Source organism: Odocoileus virginianus, chromosome 11, assembly GCF_023699985.2.
Source record: "Odocoileus virginianus isolate 20LAN1187 ecotype Illinois chromosome 11, Ovbor_1.2, whole genome shotgun sequence".
NCBI lineage: Eukaryota > Metazoa > Chordata > Mammalia > Artiodactyla > Cervidae > Odocoileus > Odocoileus virginianus.
The window spans coordinates 49,223,324-49,246,562 of NC_069684.1; the positions used below are offsets into that span (position 1 = coordinate 49,223,324).

The 23,239-nt window shown below is 47.7% G+C and overlaps 1 protein-coding gene across 1 annotated transcript in view; it reads right to left on the bottom strand.

Moving 5' to 3' along the window:
• The window catches only part of STUM (stum, mechanosensory transduction mediator homolog), a 63,278-nt gene extending 41,471 nt beyond the window's left edge, over positions 1 to 21,807 (bottom strand). The window contains exon 1 of the mRNA XM_070474432.1: positions 21,353 to 21,807. Coding sequence (XP_070330533.1) covers positions 21,353 to 21,551 — 199 coding nt within the window. The 5' untranslated portion in view covers positions 21,552 to 21,807. The remainder of the gene's footprint in view (positions 1 to 21,352) is intronic.
• Between the last annotated feature and the right edge of the window lie 1,432 nt (positions 21,808 to 23,239).

The window sequence follows — 23,239 nt, forward strand, 5'->3', positions numbered from 1 at the left end:
ATCTGAAGGAAACAAAATCATTATCTCAAAGAGATAGCTGCATTCTCATATTCATCACAGTATTATAGTCAAGATATGAAAATAGCCTAAATGTCTGTCAATGAGTGAATGGATGAGAAAATGTCATATATATATTCACATATATATGAATGTTATTGAGCCTTTAAAAAAGAAGGAAATCCTGCCATTTGTGACAACATGAATGGAACATGAAGGCACTATGCTGAGTGAGACAGACACAGGAAAGCAAATATTGTGTGGTCTCACATATGCACAGAATCATAAAAAAACTAAAAACTAAATTCCTAGTAAGAGAGGAGAATGGTAGTTACCAAGTTACCAAGGCTGGGACATAGGAGAAAAGGAGAGGTAAAAAAACATTAATCTCTTTATAGCTTGGGGGAAAATGTAATCCTCACTGTGTTCCAAGCACAGTTCTAAGACTTTATGTGTAATAGCTCATTTCATCTTCTACGAAGTAGGTACTATTATTATTCCCACTTTGCAGATGAAGAAACTGAGGCACAAGCCGTTAAGTAACTTGCTCAATGTCACACAGCTATCACATGGTAGAGTGGAATCTTGGCCCTCAGCAAAATAAAGAAGCAATATCCTGAAAAAGATCACCAGGATTCGGGAAAGCACACACAAAAAATTGGGGATCCCCAACTCCCCATCATCAAATGCCTTTCTTGTTCCCGAACCCAAAGGGGCCTCTCCCTCCCACACCCCCATTTCTGGGCAGTGCAGCAGGTGGTTCTGCTTCTAATTTATTTTTCGCACTCTGAGAGTGAAATCTTCCCATTCCTGGCAGGGAGAGTAAGGGCCAGCCTGGCCTTCCTGCACCCTGAGCATCTCAGATGGCAATGCCCTAGGGCAAAGCTCCCCACCGCAGTGCGCACCTGGGCCTCCGCCCCACAGCAGGGCAGCGGCCGCTAGAGGGGGCCAGGGGCAGAAAGGCTCCGGTCCCGCGGCTGCTGCGTTCTTGGCTCAGCAGGCTCCTATCCTCTCCAAGCCGCCCACCAGCCCCTGCCATGCTGCCTGCTACTGATGCATTGTTAAAAGAAAAGAGTGGGGAAAAAACCCTCTAAATTAAATATGTGCTAAGGGAAGAGGCTGGAACAGTGCTCCAGGCACCGTCCTGGTTCTGATTCCTACTCTGGACAGGGCAGTGAGCCACTTTCCAGCAGCTCTCCATGCCAAATTCCTCTGGGCTATTTCAGGGCAAATAAGAATGCCTGGGAAGCCCTCTGAGCAGTCCTGGAAGGCATCACTGCAGGAGGGTCCCCTGGTCCTAAACAAGTCACTCCACCCACGGTTGATGGCTAGGCACATCCCAGGCACCCGACAGGGAAGTCCCAGCCACAAAAGTGCCAGCTCTCCGCCTGGCATCCACAAGTGGACCCAGCCCAAGTCGCCCCCCAGAATGAGCCTTGCCCCAAGCCTCGCTTACTCTAGAAGCACCAAAGGGCGCTTCACATCTCTCCTTCACACTCTTTTTCAATAAACACCCTTAACAACAAGGTAGCAGCGGTTGCTGTCTCCAGTCTGCACACAGACAGCCCGCTGGGTGAGGGGGAGACGATGGGTGGTGTGGCTGGGGTTCTGCACCTTCCCAGCCTATGCAAACTGAACATGCCCTTGTCCTCTGCACACTGGGGGCACCCCCGTGCAGGCTCACGTGTGCACACACTGGATGAGCAGACACAGCCCGCTCCGGGCATCACAGTTCGACTTTCAAGGAATGGAGATCAGCACTCTGCCAGACAGGGAGTCTGGCACGTCCCCTGGGTGGCCCTGTTCGTATTTCCGGGGCTACACAAATAATAACAGTCAACACAATGGCTTTCTAGTAATTCATAATTCCTTATGATTCATAATTCTGTGTGATTCAAACCCCTCGGCTGTGTCCAGGTGCTCGATTAGGCAGTTCCTGGCACCGAGTGCCCAGCCTGCTCACTAGAGAGCCCTCAGTGGAATTCATCTCACGCTGACACACTTCCACTTTTAACTCCTCTCACTGGTCATTTCTCTTCCAAAATATTTTTAGTTTCTAGAAAATCCTCTCTTATTCATTCTGCTTCTCCCTTGATGGCTTTGTATATTTCATTTTCTGGGAGATGAAGTTTCACTGAGAAGCCCCTCCATTTGTGAGCTGAGCAAATATCTAGCATTACTGGTAAAAAGTTGGGTGCCACTGGGACCCTCTACCTCTTCTTCTAATTAAATCTGCTTTTCCTTAACTGCTAGTGTTCAAGATGACTATAAAACTATTTCTGGTTCAATATGTTCTTCTTTTGTTTAACAGGAATATTGCTTTGTTTTGACTTTCTATTATTTTCCATTACAGACTTCAGCATTTTAACAGTATTGTGCATTAAATGGGATTTTTTATTTTTAACAAATCTGATTTTATAAAAGGAATAAAAGCCCTCAGGCTCTTCACCATTCTTTGGGCAGCTCCAGAGTGTCCAGTTCTTAAAGGTTTCATGAAATCCACATTTAGAGAGACTTCAGGTCAGCGCGACCCGGACAGGACCATTAACCAGCGGAGACCACGCCCACAGTCCAGCACTGCACTGGTTTCATCTGGAGAGCAGACTGGCCTGCTTTTCCGCTAACCACGTCCACTTCCCAGAAGCCTCTCAAGTCAATTGCATTGTTTAGAGACCCAGGTCTCTGCCATCACATGGATTCTTGGAATCAGATTTGTAACATTTGAGGGAGCAGCCACTGGTGGCTGCCAAATTCACCTCCTACTTTCCCCCAGCCATATCAACCTCAGCCTTCAATGTGCAAAAATCTCCACAAAAATCATGTTTATGGAAATTATATCGCCATGGCAACTGTAAAGGTCTCACAAGTATTTTTAAAATAGCAAATTAACAAAACCCACTCATAAAAATCTAAAATCTGTTCCTTTATGGGCATTAGTGAACACACAGATTCTAACAAATACCAACTGTGTTTTGTGACATGATGGCCGAATGTCTGTAAAAAGTGCTCCTGATCTTGGATTAACTGAGGACAGAGGGTTGGATCTGTGAGAGCAAAGTTTGATTTTTCTAATAAGAGGTTGCACCTTGGATATATTCTAGAAAATAACACCAAGATCTTCTGGTGCAGAAAAATATGGGAAACAGATCTGAATTGCTGAAATACTAATTTCTTACTTTCTATTTTCACATCACTGATATTATTACCTTCCCCACTCTGCAAGACTATTCCATTTTTAACTCATAGGTTTTTAACAGTTGCATAAGCTTCTGCTGCTGTGATTTAGCCTGGCTGAATCTCTATTATAAAACCTGCTTCTCAAAAGTCTGCACACAAATCACAGAGGAGGAGGAAAAAAAAAAAAACCAGATTCAGAGGTATCCAACCAAAACCTTTTTTCTTTTTAAAAATGTAATTGGTATGGCTATCAAAGGGGATCCTTTTAAGTAGATGATGCATTAATTTTTGGTGACTTTTGTAAAGACTTAAAACGCAATAGGCGTATTTTGATGACTCTTCTCATAACAAGGAATCATTGAGGGTTTTAACAACTCAAACAGTGGAGGTTCTTTTTGAGAGTGGAGGAAGAATAATCAAACCATGTACCTGACAACTTCTTTCTTTAGCTGGTCTCATCCTCCAAAGTGTGGTGGAGGGGAGCAGGGATAGACAAATGAAATTGTGAGTTGGGGGCGGTGCAAAAAGCAAAATGATGGGTCCTCCAGAGCAGAACACACACTGGATTCAAGTGATGATTTGCTCTCCGTGTCTTGCACTTATAGCCGGAAGCGAAAGGTGGAGAAGGGAACCGATACCCACTCCAGTATTCTGGCCTGGAGAATTCCATGGACAGAGGAACCTGGTGGGCTACCCGTCCATGAGGTCACAAACAGTCGGACATGACTGAGCAACTTTCACAGGACACAGGACAGTAAGGTAGAATAGCTGTTCCAACAGCCTGGCCTGATGCTGCATCTTCCAAAGTGATCATAAAGATGGAGAAACAGCAAACAGTTGCTTGTGAATGGAGAGCTAGTTCTTAAAAGGCGAACAGTATTCAGACTCACATCAGGGAAAGAGGGAGAGAGAGAGAGTGGGCTGAGTGGCCAACAGGCTCCAGGGTGAAGGAGGGTGGTGGTTCCCGAGGCAGCGATGATGCTTCCAGCAATCAGAGTCTGAGGAGGGGACCAAAGGCGGGGAGCGGTGGGAGGTGGGGGTGAGGGGAAGGTAGAACCATGGCTTCTGCTGCTGGGGAAGGCGGGGCAGCCCAGAGATCTCTGAGCCAGGTTCCGTGACTGTCCAGGGAGGAGCTGGGACTGCTGTCTGTTGATGAAAACCCATAAAGGAAAACACAGAAGGCAGATTCCTGGCCCCGGGGTGGGGGGTGGGGGTGCCGCTCAGCACCGTGTCAACACCCCCTCCCTGGCCCACCCCCTCCCCCCGACACTCTCAGGAATGTGGCATCTCACGAGCACGAGAGCCATTTGGAAGCTGGACGCCCACGCTTTTCTGGCTTCGTGTACTGGCTGTTCCAGAGCTTCCAGGAGGAAGACTGTGTCAGAAACCAACTTCTTAGCAAAACTGGGCTGCGGGGGGAGCGGGGTGTGGACAGAGGCGGTAGTGGTGTCAAGCTAGTGGCTCAGGTTCCCACAGCCCGGGTGGGGGGTCTCTGCCAGTCGGGGTCAGGGCCCATTGACAGAGGTCTGGGCAGGACCAGGAGGACCAACAGGGAGAGTGAAATGCTGCTGTTTTGCAACAGAAGGATGAGAAGGGGGGTGTTCTCTGAGTCTGGAGAGGGCTGGGTACAGGCAGAGGGAGTGCTGGACTGAAGCTGCAGTCACAGCCAAGCCAGAGGGCGCTGGAAGGGCCAACACCCAACCGCTTTCCTCCCCTGACCCCTGCCAGTGCCTCCCATTGGCCGACACACCTGAGCAGGTGAGGTCACATGGAGGTCAGCCTCAAAGCCAGGGATGAGTGGAGAATGGGTGGCGGCTGGGGGAAAAGGAGGGGGTAGCCTCCTGTCCTGCCCACCTCGGAAAGGGCAAGCCTCACTCAGGCCCCCCGAGCATGAAAGCAGGAGATGAACCAGGTGGCAGCAGTGAGACTTCCTGACTGACAGGGACATGGTCGTGGGAGCTTGATCTTATTTCATTAACTATCTCGGCACAAACAAGGAGGCAAGAACAATAATCACTTTCCTTTGGATGAGTACAAAGTGGGGCCCATGGTGGTGGGGGTGGGGGGAACACCATTGGGCCAAGGGTGCTGTTACACAGATCTGGAACCAGAAGCCAGGATTTGGGATCGCAGCCTGGCAGGGGCCATGCTCCTTCCCAGCTCATTATCAGTCAGCAGGTGTGGCTGGGATCCTGCCCCATGCTGTGGGCTGGGCCACACTCCAGGGGACGTAAGAGAGGAGGAGTTGAGGAGACAAGACTAACCCATGTGATAGATTTGTTGGTGTTCAATCGCTAAGTCATGTCTGACTCTGTGACCCCATGGACTGCAGCACGCCAGGCTCCTCTGTCTTCCACTATCTCTCAGAGTTTGCTCAAATTCATGTCCATTGAGTCAGTGATGCTGTTTAACTATCTCATCCTCAATCTCTCCCAGCATCAGGGTCTTTTCCAACAAGTCAGTTCTTCACATCAGGTGGCCAAATATTGGAGCTTCAACTTCAGCATCAGTCCTTCCAATGAATATTCAGGGTTGACTTTCTTTAGGATTGACTGATTGGATGTCCTTGCAGTCCAAGGGACTCTCAAGAGTCTTCTCCAATACCACAGTTTGAAAGCATCAATTCTTCAGCACTCAGCCTTCTTTACGGTCCAACTCTTACATCTATACATGACCACTGGAAAAACCACAGCTTTGACTATGTCAGCATGTGATAGATTAAAAAACCCAAAGTCTGAGTGATGGGTAGGCCAGGTAGTCCAAAAGAGTAAATAAATTCTCGATTTTAATGCATATTCTACCCGGCAAACCTATCCTCTCCCTCCAGTCTGTGTTGACCATCTTCAAACTTACACTAAGAACCACGTGCATCTCCCCCATGGTTGGTGATAGTGCCAATGCCCTGACGCCTAGGGGTGGTGGGTGATGGACTCCATGCAGAATATGAAACGATGGGACGCAAACAGCCCTGGGGAGACGTAACTGCTCACTCCTTTCTTCCTGGGTCTTCCTTTAAGGAGTGCGTGAGTCTACCTCCAAGTCCTTACATCCTGGCATGGGGCAGACCAGCTCTTAGTCCTCAGGGGAACCCACACAAGAACACTGATGGTACCTTGTGGGAGGTTCTGCATTAAGCTCAGAGGAGAAGCCGGCAGGGAAAATAAAACACACAGCCATCCCACCCAAGTGTGGGCCCAAGCAATCAGGCATCTTGCCAAGGTCATGGCTTTTCTTTGCTTTTCTTTACCCTAAATCAATTCCCAAGCCCCAGGGTGACGCACCTCTCCTCAGAATGGACTCAAGAGTCCAGAGACCACAGGCACTGAGGCCCCAGACCTTGGAAACCTGACCACGCCCAACCTGGGAATTTTTGTACATCAGCCACTGTCCCCCTTTCTGCCTTGAAACACAGAACCTCAGCTGTAGGGCCTAAGATGGTTATGTTTATTTTTCTCTTCCTGAGTCAGGCCACAGCGCGATCCCTGGAAAGATTCCACTTCTACGTTCAATCCATATGACCTCTCAGAGTAGCCCAGGCTGAAGGGCGAAAGGCGGCTCTCCCATGCCCTCCTAGCGTGGTGCAATCATTGATTGCTGGCTTGAGGCTGGTTTCTTTGAGGTCCACAAGTGATTCTTGGACTTCACACTGAGATGTCAAAAAGAGGAATTACCAATACCAGAGGGACTTCTCCAAAATAGCTCTGCAGCATTGGGACCTACTCCAGCTCTGGCTGAAGCACTCAGATGCCTGATGGGCCCCCAGGGAAGGCTGGGAAGGCAGCCGGTCAGTCTCAACCAGCCACTGCAGGGCAGGCCAGTTATGTGCACTGCCCACTGGCCCCAGCCTCCCCAGAAACTCACTTTGTTATAACCAAGCCTGTATTTCCTGATTGATGTGCTGGTGGAGCAGAGAAATGACTCACACTTCCAAATGGCTGCAGTAAGCTTCTGCACCACCTTGGGGTTTTAATGTTTGGCATTCCTGAGAAAATCCCTCTTGGGGGTCCCGGGCCTGCAAGCCAATGCCACCTTGAACCATGACTTTTTTTTCCCATGGCCCCAGGTGGCCCCTGACCGAGGCAGAGCTGGTAGACCTCAAGTGAAGGAAAGCACTCACACTGGGTGTAGCCACCTGGCTTTAGGTGCAGCTGCTATACCTAAACTATATGAGTTCAGAACGTTCGACTTTTAACCGTATAATTTTTAACTTCTTATTTTAAAATACTTTCAAACCTAACAGAAAAGTTTCAAGAATAATACAGAAAAATCTTGTCTACTCTTTACCCAGATTACCAGTTTTTTTTAACACTGGACTAGATTTGTTTTGTCCTTCTCTCTCTTTATCTTTACATTTTATTATCTCTTTTTCTGAACCATTTGTAAACAGGCTGCATACATCATGGTTTTTTATTCCTTAATACTTTAGTGTGTTTCCAAAGACAAAGTATTCGCTTGAGTTTCCACAGCACTATTACCAATTTTAGGAACATAATATGGATACAATGTTTTCTTCTAATCTACAGTCCATATTCCAATTTTGTCAATTGTCCCAGTAATGTCCTTATTGGTATTCTTTTTCCCTCCAGTACAGAACCCAATACCCTTAAAATTATACCTTATATTTAATGATCATGCTTTTTTGTATCCTATAATCTTTCACAATGATGATATTGTGAAATACCACATGACAGGTATTTTGTAGAATGTCCCTCAATTTGGGGCTTATCTGATATTTCCTCATGAATAGATTCAGATTATGCACCCCTGATTAGAATACCACAAAAGTAATGTTGCGTCCCTCTCAGGATATCACGTCCAGAGGCATGCAATGTCTGTCTGTCCATCCTTGATGATGCTAGATTTTTAAACAGCTTTATGGAGATGTAAGTCACATGCCGTGGCATTCACCCATTTAATCACGCAATGGCTTTCAGCATATTCAGGTGGTGCCACCACCACCACTGATCAATTTTAGAATGTTTTTGTCACTCCCAAAAGAAACCCTATACTCATTACCAATTATTGCCCCTGACCTCCCAACCACATCACTCCTCCCCCACAACTATTTCCTGTCTCTACGGATTGGCCTATTCTGGACATATCATGCAAATGGAATCACATAGTGTATGGTCTTTTGTGACTGGCTTCTTTCATCCAGCAGGTTTTCAAGGTCCAGGTAATGTTATTTTGTTCACCCAGCCAAGAGGCTGTCTGGTTTCTCCACTATGATTCTTCCTCTTGCAATTAAGAAGCACTCTGTAGAGAAGCACTCTAAGATCATGCAGATATCCTGCTTCTCATCAAAATATCCCCCTAGATTTAATTTGATGGCTATTGCCCAAACAAATCTTTATTAAAATGGTTTACTAAGATTAATTGCCTCCCCTGCTCCCCCCTCCCTCCCCACCTACACGTAGCCATGGTTGGCTGCTGACCCGGCTCATCCCAGTCCCATGGTGGCTGTCCTCAACGAATCCGCCAGAGCAAGCCCTCTGGCCCAGTGATGGGGAGGCCAACATCCTGCCTCTGCCCCACATCCCTCTCCTGAGTAGCTGGAACACCAAGGACCCTCAAGAGACACACTTGCTGTGGCACAGCCCTCCTCTAGTCCTGTCTCAGACCTGGGAACTGAATCCCTTCCTTCTGAGCCAGGAAGGCTAAGAACTGACATGAACGCCCGTGTCCCTTGGGTAAGGGACACAGTTACCAGGTTGAGGGAGTGAGGATGTGCTCTCGACCCCACCTCACACCCAGAAGTCAGCCGCACACACATCTCCCCTCCGACAAGTGCCTACTGGACCCTGCCAGGTGCTGTGGGAGGTGGAAGGCGATACAGCATGGCCCCACCCTTCAGGGAGATGATTCAGGTACAAAGATTAAGACAACAGAAGAAAAGAATTTAAGGAAAACAAGAGAAATGTCCTAAATGGCCTGACAGTCCCAGGAAGGAGGAGCACCCCACATGGGAATGGTCAAGAAGGGCTTGGAAGAGCAGGGCATTGGAGATGGGCCTGGGAGGTGGGCAGGATTTAGACCTGATGGTGTGGGAGGATGCTCCAGGCAGGGGTACAGAGGGGCACCATAAAACCATGTGGTTCAGTTTGACTAAATTAAAGGGAGGGAAAGAAGAAGTGAAGTTTGTTGAATCCTGGTGGGTCCAAGGTGGAATGTGAACTTGGTCCGTGGACAATAGAGAGCTATTGCAGGTTTCAGAGAAGCAGAAGGAAATGGGCAGAGCTGAGCTATGGGCAGGGATGGGCTTAATCTGCTAACATAGAAATCCTATTAAAACCACAGGCGCACTGGGCTGTAGCCCAGGAAGACCCACATCCATCTGAGGTGCTATGGGCGTGCCTTTCTGCCGCCTGGCCGAAGGGTGACTCTTCTCAGGCCCGTGCAACATCCATGACCAGGGCCAGAGCCCATGTGTCCCCAGGGAGAGGGGACATTTCCACCTCAGAAACGGCCCACGTTTCAATTTCTACCACCGGTGCGGTGTTTTTGTGTTTTCACTGAGAAAGTTTTCCTTCTTGGTGAGATGTTTCTTTTTTAAACAAAACAGAAAATAAAACATGACAACCTCCCAAACAATGTTTGTTCCGGAAGCCTCCAGGTGGCTTGCGTCTCGCCCATCTGGCCCTCGCCTTCTGAGACGCGGATCCCTGACTAGCAGAACTTGGAGGCCGTCATGACCAAAAGGTGCCCCAACAATCTCCCTTCCTCAGAAGCACCTGCCTGAAGGTGTTCCTGTCATAGGAAGCTTCCGAGGTTCTAAACAGAAAGTTCCAAGTGGTGAGACTGGAAGGCAGGGCAGGGAAAGGAGCAAGAGGCTCTGAATTTGCTAAAAAACCACTGAGCTGCCCATGCTGAAAGGGATAGTTATGGTATGTAGCTATATCTCAGTAAAGCTCACGAGGGGGAAAGGCTGGGGCAGTGAGAAGAAGGGACTCCAGGTGATGGGACTGGATGTGGTCACTGACGAGTCATGTGTTGTCCCCTGCAGCCCTCATCAAGTCTTTATAATACCTGCACACTCGTTTAATTTGACAAATAAGTAATTAACCCTCTAGTATAGGGCTTCCCAGGTATGGTGGTAAAGAATTTGTCTGCCGATGCAGGAGACTCTGGAGACGTGTGTTCGATCCCTGGGTTGAGATCTCCTGGAAAAGGAAATGACAACCCACTCTAGTATTCTTGCCTGGAAAATTCCATAGACAAAGGAGTCTGGCAGGTTATAGTCCATGGGGCTGCAAAAAGTTGGACACAACTGAGCACACATGTGAGCTCACACACACACACACACACATACACACACGCGCACCAGGCACCAAGGTGGGCAGGAAGGCCTGGGGCTGGGGAAAGTGATGTGAGGTTGTGGGTAAAAGCCTTGGGTCCTGGAGGAGGCCTGTCCTCTGTAAACTGAAGTGGTCAGATGGCCCTAAAGCTTCCTGACCCTGGGAAAGGTGGACCATTTTCTTTATTGTAGTTTCAGGACAAGTGACAGGCTCTTCTCCGCAAACACCAAATCACTCTCGGCTTCAGGGTTAAACTCATTCAGTAAAGATCAAAGCCTACAGAAGGCCTGGCCATGGACCCTACACATTCCAGGTTCTAGGACAGCCCTAGTCTCATGTCATTTTATTCTTTTCAAGAAAAATGACTTATTCAATGAACTTAAGACTTTTCATAAAATAAACGCATATAAAGTATCCATCAACAGACAAATGGATGAAGATGTGGTATATATATATATGATGGAATGTTACTCAGACATAAGAAAAGAATGAAATATGCCATTTGCAGCAACATGGATGGACCTAAAGACTATCATACTAAGCGAAGTAGGTAAAAAAGAGAAAAACAAATACCATATGATATCACTAATATGTGGAATCTAAAATACAACACAAATGAACATATCTATCAAACATATCCACCAGACAGAGAACAGACTTGTGGTTTCATGGGGGGTGTGCAGAGGCTTGGGAATTTGGGATTAGCAGATACAAACTATTAAATATAGGATGGATAAACGGCAAGGTCCTACTGAATAGCACAGAGAACTATATTCAGTATCTTCTGATAAACCATAATGGAAAAGAATGGGAATCATTTTTCTGTACAGCAGAAATTCACACAACATTGTAAATCAATTTTACTTCAATAAAATTAATTTTAAAAATGAAATTCTGTCATTTTCAACAGTGTGGATTGACCTGAAGGTTATTATGCTTAGTGAAATGTCAAAGATAAATACTGTAACATTATCACTTATATGTGAAATCTAAAAAAAGAAATGAACATAACAAAACAGAAACACAGAGGGAACAAACTAGTGGTTATCAGTGGAGAGAGGGAACGGGAGAGGGGCAAGACGGGGGTAGGGGATTAAGAGATACAAACTACTATGTATAAAATAAGCTACAAGGATGTATTGTACAGCACAGGGAATACAGCCAACACTTTGCAATAACTTTAAATGGAGTATAATCTATAAATGTGCTGAATCACTATTTTGCATACCTGAAACTAATATTATAAATCTACTATACTTCAATAAAAATACACTCTCCCAAGGCCAAGCCTACCTCTTGCCCAGGTGATGGGGTTTCAAGGCTACAAACCACCAATATGGCCTCCAAGATGAATGAATGGTTTCCTTGGACTCATGAACTGGGAAGTTTAAGCACAAACCTAAGAACTGCCCAACTTCTATAGTAAGATAATCAGGTAAAACTTATGGGGTTTTTGTGTGTGCGCCTGTGTGTGTGCACACACTTGCATGCACACTCACACACCAACCTGATGCTCCCACAGCCTCTTAGCAAATGGTAAAGTTGTCCTCAGAGACATGTGCCTTGCAGAGGCCCAGGGTTTGGGGGTTATAATGGCAGAACCTTCTCATAAATAGCAAACCAAGCCCTAGGGGCCAGGCACTGTTCCTCCCTCGCCTCCAGCATGTCAAGTGTGTGAGATGGGCAGGGCCCAGCAGGAGGTCCCAGGTCTTGGCTCTGAGCTACCTGGGACCAGAGGTTGATAAAGCCTGCCCTGCTTAGGGCTCGGCTGCCCGCCCTAATGACACTGAAAGGAAAACTCCAGGACTGATCTTGGAAACAAAGGAAATTTTGTTCATGTTAACTGGTAGTGATAACCCCCTTTCTGACCATGGATTGCTTCGTGGTTAAACAGAACACAATAGCCTTGTGAGATGGTAGAGTAGAGGTTATTTCCATTTCACAGATGGGGAAACAGGCTCAGACAGGAAGGGGCTCAGAACTACACACACATGAAGAACCAGATCTAGCCCTGGGGCCTCCTAACTCCCCGGGGCTTTGTGAATCTGACGCACTAGAGATGTGACTAAGTCCAGTGCCCTCCAGGTCACCCGCTGTATTTACCCTTCCCCTTGACCTGTACATTGCAGGACCACTTACAAGCCAATGTATAAAAGTCACTGTGTCAAGTGACACCTGTTCAGCAAGTCTCCCGTGGGACATATCCATTCGTGGGTGGGGTCACAGCCTGGGAAATGACACTTTGAGGAGTGACCAGGTCAGGTTCAATAACATGAATTGCATCCATGTTTCTTCTGAGATGTTGCAAGAATCGGAGCTGCTGTGGGGAGCAGACATGGTCAGCCAGCAGGTGATCCTGAGGAAGTTTGTGTTAGGCTCAAGTGTAGACCCAGGAGTGTGCCTAGCAGAGGAGAACTGACTTGGTGCCTTCTACAGCATGCCCCTCCTGCTGTTGGCAGGTCTGTGCTTCAGCTGAGATGCAAAGTCAACGGGGATGAGGTCCCTGTACACTGTATGTTTGATAGAGACAGTGCTCTTAAGAAACACAAACTCACCAAAGAAAGGAAGTCTGGGGAGGACAGAGAAAGCCACACTCTTAATAAGATCATCTGGAAGGTGTTATGGGATAAACTGTGTCCCCTCTGAAGTCCTAACTCCCAGTGCCTCTGAACGTGACTGTGTTTGGAGATAAGGTCTTTAAAGAGGTAAATAACTGAAATCGAGGTTTTTAGGATGGGCTCTAACTCAGTATGACTGGTATCCTTGTAAGAAGAGAGATGTGGACACAAAGACACACAAAAGGAAGATCCTGTGAAGACACACGGAAAAAGTGGTCACCTACAAGCCAAGGAGAGAGAACTCAGGAGAAACCAGTGCTGCTAACACCTTGATCTTTGACAGTTTCTCTTCTTTAAGCCACCTGGTCCATGGTATGCGTTATGGCAGCCTGAACAAACCATTACAGGCCTCAGTGAGCTGGTGACATTTGAGCAAAGATAGAGGATATGAACAAGGAATCCACATAGATGTCTGTAGAACAAGTACTCCAACAAATGCAAAAGCCTTGAGGTGAGAAGATGCTTCCGACGTAGTCGGGAAATAATGAAGAGGCCAGTGGGCTGGAGTACAGTAAGCAAGAAGGAGAGGAGATGAAATGAGAAAGACAGTGGGAGAGATGCTGTCCCCCACACCACAATGGTGCTGTCTTATCCAATATGATGGCCACTGTGGCTAGTAGGCACTTGAATGGGGTTAGTCCAAACTGAGATTCAACGCCAGTGTAAAATTCACAACAGATTTTTGAGAACCTAGTACACACAAAAAAAGAAGCATAAAATATCTTGTCAATAATTTTTATATTGATACGCATTGAAGGATAAAACTTTGGATACAGTTAAGTACAGTATACTAATAATTTCACCTTTTTCTTTTTTATAACATAGGTACTAGAAAATTTTAGATTATACTTGTGGATCATGTTGTATTTCTTTTGAAAATTTCTGGCCTAAGGTCTGGTGGCTCATGATGAGGACATGAGCTTTTACTTGAATGATATGAGAGCCATTGGAGGGTTTCCAAGTGACAGGATCTGATTCATTTGGATTTTTAAAAGGATCGCTGTTACTGCCGTATTGAGGACAGACTATGAACAAGGTCAGTAAAGGCAAGCAGCCCATTAAGAGGCCATTGCATTCCGGAGAAGATGGAGGACTGGTCCAGCAAGGCAGACACAAGGTAGGCAGAAGTGATCAGATACTGACTATATTTTGAAAGCAGAGCCAAGTATTTCCTGACAGACTGGGTGTGGGGTATGAGAAAAAGAGGAGTCAAGGATGAATCCCAGACTCTGGCCTGAGCTACTGGAAGGATGCCATTGCTGAGACGGAGAAAGATGAGGGAGAAGTAGATTTGGGGAAGAAAATCAGAAGGCTGGTTTTGGATGAGTTAAGTCTATGATGCCCTTTGGTTTCCAAGGAGAGATGTTGAGAAGTCAGGTGGATATGAGTCTGGAGGTCAGGGGAGAGTCTGAGCTGGAGATCTGGATCTGGGAGTTATCATCACGAGGATTTAATTTAAAGCCAGGAGACTGAGCGAGAACATCAGAGGGGTGAGTGGGGGTGGAAAAGAGAACAAGATCAAAGAGAAAATCAAGATCAAGAAGATCGAGTGCCTGGGGATCTCCCAAGTTTAAAAGCTGATGAGATGAGCAAAGGAAACGGAGACGGATTCACAAGGTATAAAGAAAACTAGGGAGTGTCGTGTTCCAGAAGCCAAGTAAAGACAGTGTTTTCAAGGAGGGAGTGAGCAACTGTGTCCAATGCAACTGCAAAGTGTGGGAAGATGAAGACAGAAATGACCACTGGATTCAGCAAATTTGGAGGAGACTGGTGATCCTGATAAGCACAGTTCAGGCAAGTGATGGAGGTAAAAACATGCTTAGAGGGGGTTAAAGGGGGATTGATGACAACAAATTTAGACAACCCTTCCAGGGAACTGCACCATAAAGGGGAACAGAGAGGTGGGCAATGGGCAGAGGTGAGGGTAGGATCAAGAGAGCCTATTTTAAAAAGATGAGAGACAATTTCAGTATGTATATGTGCTAAGAATGAGTCATTCAACAAAAGAAAATGGATGATATCAGAAAGAGTGGCAACTCTTCTGGTGTTTTCCTAATCTCCAAAGTATGCTTACATTGCATTTTCTGTCTTGACAACTATAGATGTCATTTATTGACTTCCTGCTATGATGCGTAAGAGCTAGCTTACTTTTATCATTCCTTATTCCTTTCCACTCTTATCTCAACATGACCCCATTGTCCTGATACATTACTATTTCAGTGCATCTGCTGATTTCCTTGGTAGCCTTTATTTCTTGGTCTATCAAATTCAGACAGCATGTCTTTATCACTTTCTTCCTATGAGGGTATTCACACCTCTACCCTACCCTCGACACATTAGTCAGTTGTGGTAGGTTGTGTTGGGAAATAACATTAACACAACAGCAGAAAAATCTCAGTGACTCAGGTTTATTTCTCACTCGTGTGACAGGTCATGCCCTGCTTCCGTTGTCTTCTTTATTCTGAGAACCAGGTAGAAGAGCACATCTGAGACCTGCCATTCTCATGAGAGAAAGAACAGAACAATGGCAGAACCTCACAATGCCTCTGAAAATGTCTGCTCAGGCCCAGCATGTGTCACTTCCACTCACTCAGTTGGCCAAAGTGAGTCACATGGCCAAGCCTGATAACATTGGGCAGGGAAGGAAATAGTCTCCTCCCACAGGAATTATGGCATTAAGTGGGTATGTGACATCATCTTTCAGTTCAGTCACTCAGTTTTGTCCGACTCTTTGAGACCCCATGAACTGCAGCACAGCAGGCTTCCTTCTCCATCACCAGTTCCCAGAGTCTACTCAAATTCACGTCCATTGAGTCGGTGATGCTGTCCAACCATCTCATCCTCTGTTATCCCCTTCTCCTCCCACCTTCAGTCTTTCCCAGCATCAAGGTCTTTTCCAATGAGTCAGTTCTTCACATCAGGTGGTCAAAGCACTGGAGTTTCAGCTTCAGCATCAGTCCTTCCATTGAATATTTAGGACCAATTTCCGTTAGGATTGATTGGTTGGATCTCCTTGCAGTCCAAGGGACTCTCAAGAGTCTTCTCCAACACCACAGTTCTAAAGCACCAATTCTTCAGCACTCAGCTTTCTATATAGTCCAACTCTCACATCCATACATGACTAATGGAAAAACCATAGCTTTGACTAGATGGACCTTTGTTGGTAAAGTAATGTCTCTGCTTTTTAATAGGCTGTCTAGGTTGGTCATAGCTTATCCATAAAGTCACAGCTTATCTTTCAGTGGATAAATGGAAATAACAATTTATTCTATCACAGTTTACCTGTCAATTTCTATAAGCTGTTTTTTTTTTAAATTTTATATTGCCAAGGGAAAAAATCTTACATCCACCTTTATAGCTATTATTAAGTAGCCTTCAGAGCTTTGCCTGTGGTTGGTTTTAGAAGTTAAAAACCACTGAGATGCATTTATATCATTATGACTAAGCAAATATTCTTCACTACAGAATCAAAGAGACCCATATTGTGCACTACTGTTCACAGACAGATTCTATGCACTTAAAAGAACCTTTCTTATATTCCACCACTTGCCTAAAACCAGGTCACAGTTTGATTTGCTTCCTATTTAAGTTATACCTTTAATACAGTGTTTTTTATTTTTCCCAAAGTTGTTATTTTTTCTTTTTTTTTTAATTGTTGATAGAAGAAACATCTGCCTTCTACATCATATCCCTAATGTCCTCAAACTCTTTCTCATTTCGTGTTTGGAATCCTCTATTCTTTTTGAAGCCTACTGACTTCCTGATATAATTGGGTAGATTGCTTCATTTGGAGATCTTAATACTTTTACATAGCTTTTTGTCTTTACTGCAGTTACTAATTGCCTTCTGTTTTTCTTGCTTTCTGTTTTGTATCACCACTTTAATCTCTGACAGTGTACCAATGATGCTCTCTATTCTGTGGAATGTCCCCTTCTCCCATCTTCCTCAGAAACCTCATTCCTGGAGCTTTCTGCTCTCCTACAGCAACAAAGATGGACTGCCCTCCAGGCTTGCTGAACAATTTTATCCTGGGTTGTTTTTCATGTCTGCTCTCAACTGGATGCACTGTTCCCTGGATCTCATACCTTTTTTTTTTTTTTTTTTTCACACCTTCTTTTTTGGTTTACTCTCTTGTTTTGCTGAGATACATCCTCAAATGATTTCCTTAAAAAGATTGACTAGGATGTAAACTTCCTTGGTTCTTTCACTCTTGGGACTGCCTCACTTCTATATAAAATAAAGGCCTTGGACCAGACGATCTCTAATGCCTATTCAAGGAACATAATTCTGGTTGGTCAGTGTGCATTCTATAAATAGTATACTATATCAAGGAGAGACTTTAAATGGTTTTTGTGCTAAGGAACTTATAATCTACTTGGATAGACAAAGAATAAACTCTTGTAACAGTAATAAAAAGGTAACAATGCAAAAGATGCCACAAGGCAGGGCATGATTCATCATCAACTAGAGGCTCAGACTGAAAGGAAAGAGAAAGAAGCTGAGCCAGCCTGTGATGCGCTGACCAGGAAAAGGAGATCTTAGCTGAGTGCCAAAGAGCAGGCAGTATATTAGGGGGGCATTAATTATTTATGAATATTCAACAGTAGATTAATAGCCAACATTAACCTGATGGAATAGTTAACAGTCAGTGAAGTTCTCCTCTGTCCCACTTTCCCTGCCACAGAGTTATCAACATTTTCATTTCACCAAGTCAATCAAGATAGAAACAATTTTCAAATATGAAAGTCTAGTATAGTTTTTCTCATAAACAAACACTTTGGGGCATAACAGTGAACTTCCACTACATGTATGAGCAATTGTGTATACTTATAAATGCTATACCTGTTGGACTATGAAAGTATTGGCCATGGTCTTTGTTAGTAGAGTTTCACTGAACAGGAAACTACCATCATCCATTTTTCAAATTCATTTTGCATTGTTCCAATGAGGATCCAGAATCATCATAAATCACTTCCCCTTCCCATTGACTCCCCAAGAGAGGAAACATCCCTCTGATGTATTTTACCCCAACAGCCCTTCTGCTTGAACCAAGGCAACACCAGGAAATTGTAAGGACTGGGCTTCTCCATGGTGGGCCCTGCAGACTGGATGAACCTGAAATGCTGTCAGAGAAAAATGGTGACTTCATTCAGCCCAGCACTGGCACACCCATCCTATTTGCGAATGAGGAGAACACTTGCAGGTAAGGAAGTTTCCAGAAAAAAGAACAGCTCTTCAGGCCCGTGCTGCTACCAGTTTCCAGAGAGCAGGAGTGATGTGAGGATGGCAAGTGCTTGGAGCCACATGATGGAAACTCTTAGCAGGGTCTAACCTAATACTACTCCTTTTGGAAGGCATCCTCTGAACTCCCATCCCAGCCCTGGAAGAATCAATTACTGCTCAAATACTGTTCCTGCTGCCATTATAGCAATAACAAATTTAAACAACGTTTGCATCAGTTTTCCTCAACAATCTATGACATCTTGACTGATTTATTCATCATCACATCCCCAGTGCCAGGCACGCACTGGTGGGTGCTCTGTGTTTGTCGAATGAAAGAGTGAACAGATTAAAAGAAACTTCATTTCCTCAAAGGGCAGGGCCAGACATGAATATTCAGTTTTCACAGGAGCATCAGATAAGCTGGAGGACCTGGAAAAATGGATCTGAGCTAAGGGAAAATTTTCTAAGCGCTGGGGCCATTCAAACCCCAACAGGGTCAGTTGGGGGGGGGGGGGGGGGGTGGCAAAAAAAAAAGCCTGGAGATTTTGCCTGTGCTGTTTTGTTGTCCAGGATTCCACTGCAGGTCAAGGGAAGCAGAGAGGTCAATAAATATTCAGAAGAAAGGTCCCAGAGGGCACCGCCCCCCCTCATACACCAGAGATGGGGGCAGTGCTCAGCTCTGCAGAGGGTCAAAGAGCAAGAGGGACCCACGGTCTCCAGAACACTCTCTAATGGCCAGCCCCCAAGCTTTATGTAATCTCATTTCATCCTCCCAGCATCCCAGAGGGACAGGCATCCCTGACTGACAGATGAGAAATACCAGCAAAGATCAAGAATTCCCTTCAGTGTGTGGGGGTGGGGGTGGGGGGGGTGGGGGGGGAGGCAGGGACCCATGCACCCAGTTAGTTGTACAATGACAGCCAATACAAAACAATAAAATGCCTGGATTTTCAGTCACTGAAAATTCAGAAGTCTGTGTACCCATGGCTCACCTCAGCCTGTTTTATTACTTTTGTAGTTTGCTTTTTTCCTCTCTCTCTCTTTCTTTTATTCTGGCTTCTTAGAAAGGTTTCTAAGAATCCCATAGGATTCTGATCTAACAATAACAGTAAAAAAATGTTATCAAGGGCACGAGCATGCATGCTCAGTCATGTCTGACTCTTTGTGACCCTCTGGACTGTAGCCAGCCAGGGTCCTCTGTCCATGGAATTCTCTAGTCAAGAATTCTGGAGTGGGTTGCCATTTCCTCCTCCAGGGTATATCTTTCCAACCCCGGGATGCAACCTCATCTACTGTGCCTTCTGCATTGGTAGGCAAGATTTTTTATCACCCAGCCACCTATGTAAAGAGAGAAAAACTGGGAGAAAGGGGGGAGGAGTTGGCAGGAGGGCAGGGGGTGTGGCAGCGGGCCTAAGGGTGGGAAGGGGACCTAGTGAGGCAGACCCAGGAGGGGCCCAGATGAACAGGGCTGTGGCCTGACCCAGCAGAGACTCGATGTAGCTCTGCCCACCTGGCACCAATGGGCTTCTTTCCTCAAAGACCATAAGATGGCATTTACCTCACCACTTAAAGAAAAGGAGAATCAAGACACAGCCCTGCCAGTGATCTTCACAGCCCCAGAGAGATGGACTGGCAGTGTGTTCTTCACTCCAGCAGGTAGGACTTTCTGGCACAGCTAAATTAGCCTCGGCTTGCCTTCTCACAGGGTCTGCACGTGCACAGAGAGCCGGCCTGACGACACCAACCAGGCCGCTGAAGGCACCGACCAGGGGACGCCCAACTGAAGGCCACCTAGCTGTCTGCTCAGACACATACGCTTCTCCAGCAGCATCCCCTCCAACTCCCCCTCGGGGGCAGAAAGATGAGCAGGAAGGGGAAAGTGAACCCGACCGGTGTGGGTGGGTGTGATCTTCGCTATCAGCACCCCAGAAACCCCTGCAAAGCTGGTTAAGAGCGGGGCCGTGAGAAAGGCCAAAGCAAAACAGAAAGCCACTTCTAGCTGACCTCTGTTCTTGGGAACTTGGAGCCTTGCAGCGGCAAGCTTTTCTCCTGGGCACAGAGGTGCCTGCCTCTCCAGTCCCGCGCAGAATTGGAGGGTGGGGTGCTCTTAGCTCGGAAGAACAGCCGGTGCCAAGTTGGCAAGCTGGGAGTGAGCGGGGAGGGGATGCAGACAGATTTGGGTGTGGGGTTAGGAGAGGGAGGGTCAAGAAAACTTCGCATTTCCTCCCTTTATGCCCCCACTGGGCACTCCTATCTCTATGATTGGCCTCTGTTTTAAAATTTGGGACACTGGTGCCATCAGAGACCGTCCAAAGCCCGACACCCGCGGGCGCTCCATGTTCTCAGGAACGAAAGCGATGGGGGGAGTTATGGGGTCAGTTCTGGCCAAGTGCGGTTCAAAGCCACAGGCATCTGAACTAATAAAATCGTCCCTCTTCGCCTCTGTGTCCTGCGGGGGTGCTGGTGGAATCGCCCGGACGCCGGAAGGCGGTGGAGGAGACTCTGGCTAAAGAGCTCTCGCCCCCACACGCCCCTCACCGCGCGAAGGCAGGCGGGGCTGAGGGGTGTCTTCTGTCCCAACTCATCTCCCTTTTTTCCCCAGCTCGACCAGACTTCTCCAATGCCCAGGAGCTTGGTCATCCCCACCCGCGGCCCCAACGCTGGTCTTGCTGGGGCCCCGCGCCCCTCGGAGGATGGAGCTCGTGGGAGGGCGCGCGCGGCGGAGAGAAGAGGCAGGATTAGCCCGGGCCGAGAGAGCCGCCCGGGCGGCTTGCGGGCAGACTCCAACATTCGCGTCAAAGTTTCCGGCTCCTCGAGGCCGGATCACCTGGCTCCCAGGTCGGAGAAGGTGAAAGGCGTGTCAGGGAGCCCTGCTCCTCCCTCCTGGCGCCCCCTCCACGCGCTTCTGCCACCTGCCAGAGGGCGCTAGGAGCGCCGGCGCGGGACTTGCAGCCCGTGGGCGCGGCCCTTGGGCCCCTCCCTAACCCCTCCGCTGCCGCCCTCAGCTCCCGGGGCGCAAGGGTCGCGGCCGTCGCGTCTTACCCAGTCCCGGCACGAAAGTGTTGAGGAAGAGGCAGATGACGGCCACCGGGAAGGGCATGTAGGGGATGGCGGCGCGCAGGGGGCCCTTCTTCTCGCGGACTTGCACCACCACCCCGCTGGACGAGGACGCCCCCCGCTCCGCCGCCGCCACGGCCGCCGCCGCCGCCGCCGTCTCGGCGTCCTTGTGCGAAGGCTCCATGGCCGGGCGCGCTCCCCTCCCCGGGAGCCGGGCTGCCGCGGCCGGGGCTGCCGCCCAATGCACAGGGGGCGGGTGGCGGGCGGCTTTCTGGGCACTGGGATCCGCGCCGAGCTCAGGCGGCCAGCGCGCTCCGGGTGCGGCGCGGCTCGCCCGGAACCCCGCACGCCCGCGTCCCCACGCGCCCGGCCCTCTGCCGCGCGCTCGGCTGCGCTCCCACACCCCCGGCGGAGGGGCGGGGAGGGCGGCGTGACACCCGGTGACAGCGCTCCGACGCCCCTCCCCGCGAGGCCCCTTCCCCGCCCTCCTTTCCGCTCCCCCACGTCCCCCCGCCCCGCAAATACCACTTACAAACCTGGGCGGAGGGAAGCCAGCAGAAGAGGACCGCGGAGGGAGCTGGCTGTCCAGATACTGGGAGGCACGGACACACCTCTCACGCCCCAGACAGGTGAACCGGCCGGGGACCTCCGCCGCGGACAGTGAATTGGGAGCGTGCGTTTGGCTCGCACCGAGGGGAAAGGCTTCGAGACTGAGTCTTCTAATCTGGAGGTTGCGTTTTAACGCTAGGGAGATGGAGGCAGCCGCGCCTGCTGCCTCGTGTGCTTTAAATTCATTCTGATTTGAATGGATTTCAAGTCAGTGAAAAAGCGATTTTAGGATCGATCGGGCTGAAAGCAGGAGACCCAGCTATTCAAACAGGTCTTCATGAAGCTAGTTAAAATGGAACCCTTCCTTACACACACAGACAGACAGAGAGAGAGAGACAGAGAGCGAGAGAGACGCGAAAACTAAAAGAAATGAGCCTGTTGCTCGGAAGGGGGGCTGTTCGGAACTGTCCCCGAGCACTTCTGGGGAAAACCTGGGTTTTTTGTGAGCTGGCCTGGTGAAGAAGCCAACGAAGACACAGCGCCCTCTGCTGTTGATGATGCCGCAGTTGGTAGACGCAGAAGGATTTGGCTAGCCGAGTGCAAGCGGTCAACAGGAGGCCCCATATTTAATCAGATTTTCTGAATAACGCCGCCTTCACCTCCACATCTGGAAAAAGTGAAGGGATCAAAGCAACCACTACTTACGTTAGGGAGGGATTCAAGGCATCAGAATTATCCTGATATTCAGCAAATCGTCTGAATAATTGGAAGGATGCAAACCCACTTCCTTTCCCAGCAACCCTCTTTCTCCAATGGTGATTGAATAATCCCCAAACAGCCCAGAGACTCTGGGGAAGGATACTAAAAAACCGTGTATTATTTTGGGGGTATCTGAATTAAATTATTTTATTTTATTTTATTTTTAAAAAAATATTTGGTTGGGGCAGGTCTTAGTTGCAGTGGGGTGTGGATGGGGGGGGGGAGTGGGGGTTGGGAGGGGTGGTGGGGAGGGCTGGTGGAGCGGATCTTAAGTTGAGGAGTATGGACTGTAGTTCTCTGACCAAGGAGGGAACCCGGGCCCCCTGCATTGGGAAGGAGGAGTGTTAGCCACTGGACCACCAACAGGGAAGTCCCCGAATAGAATAATTTTAAAAGTAGATGGTCAGCAGGGGATAATGGTGATACTAATGAGCACATACTAGTAACTAGTTAGGCCTGGCAGTCATAAGTAAACAAAACTGAAATACTTGTCTCTGTCTGACCACGAACTACCTGTATGACTCAAAAGAACTCATCAAGCCTTTTATGGGCTTGAGTTACTGT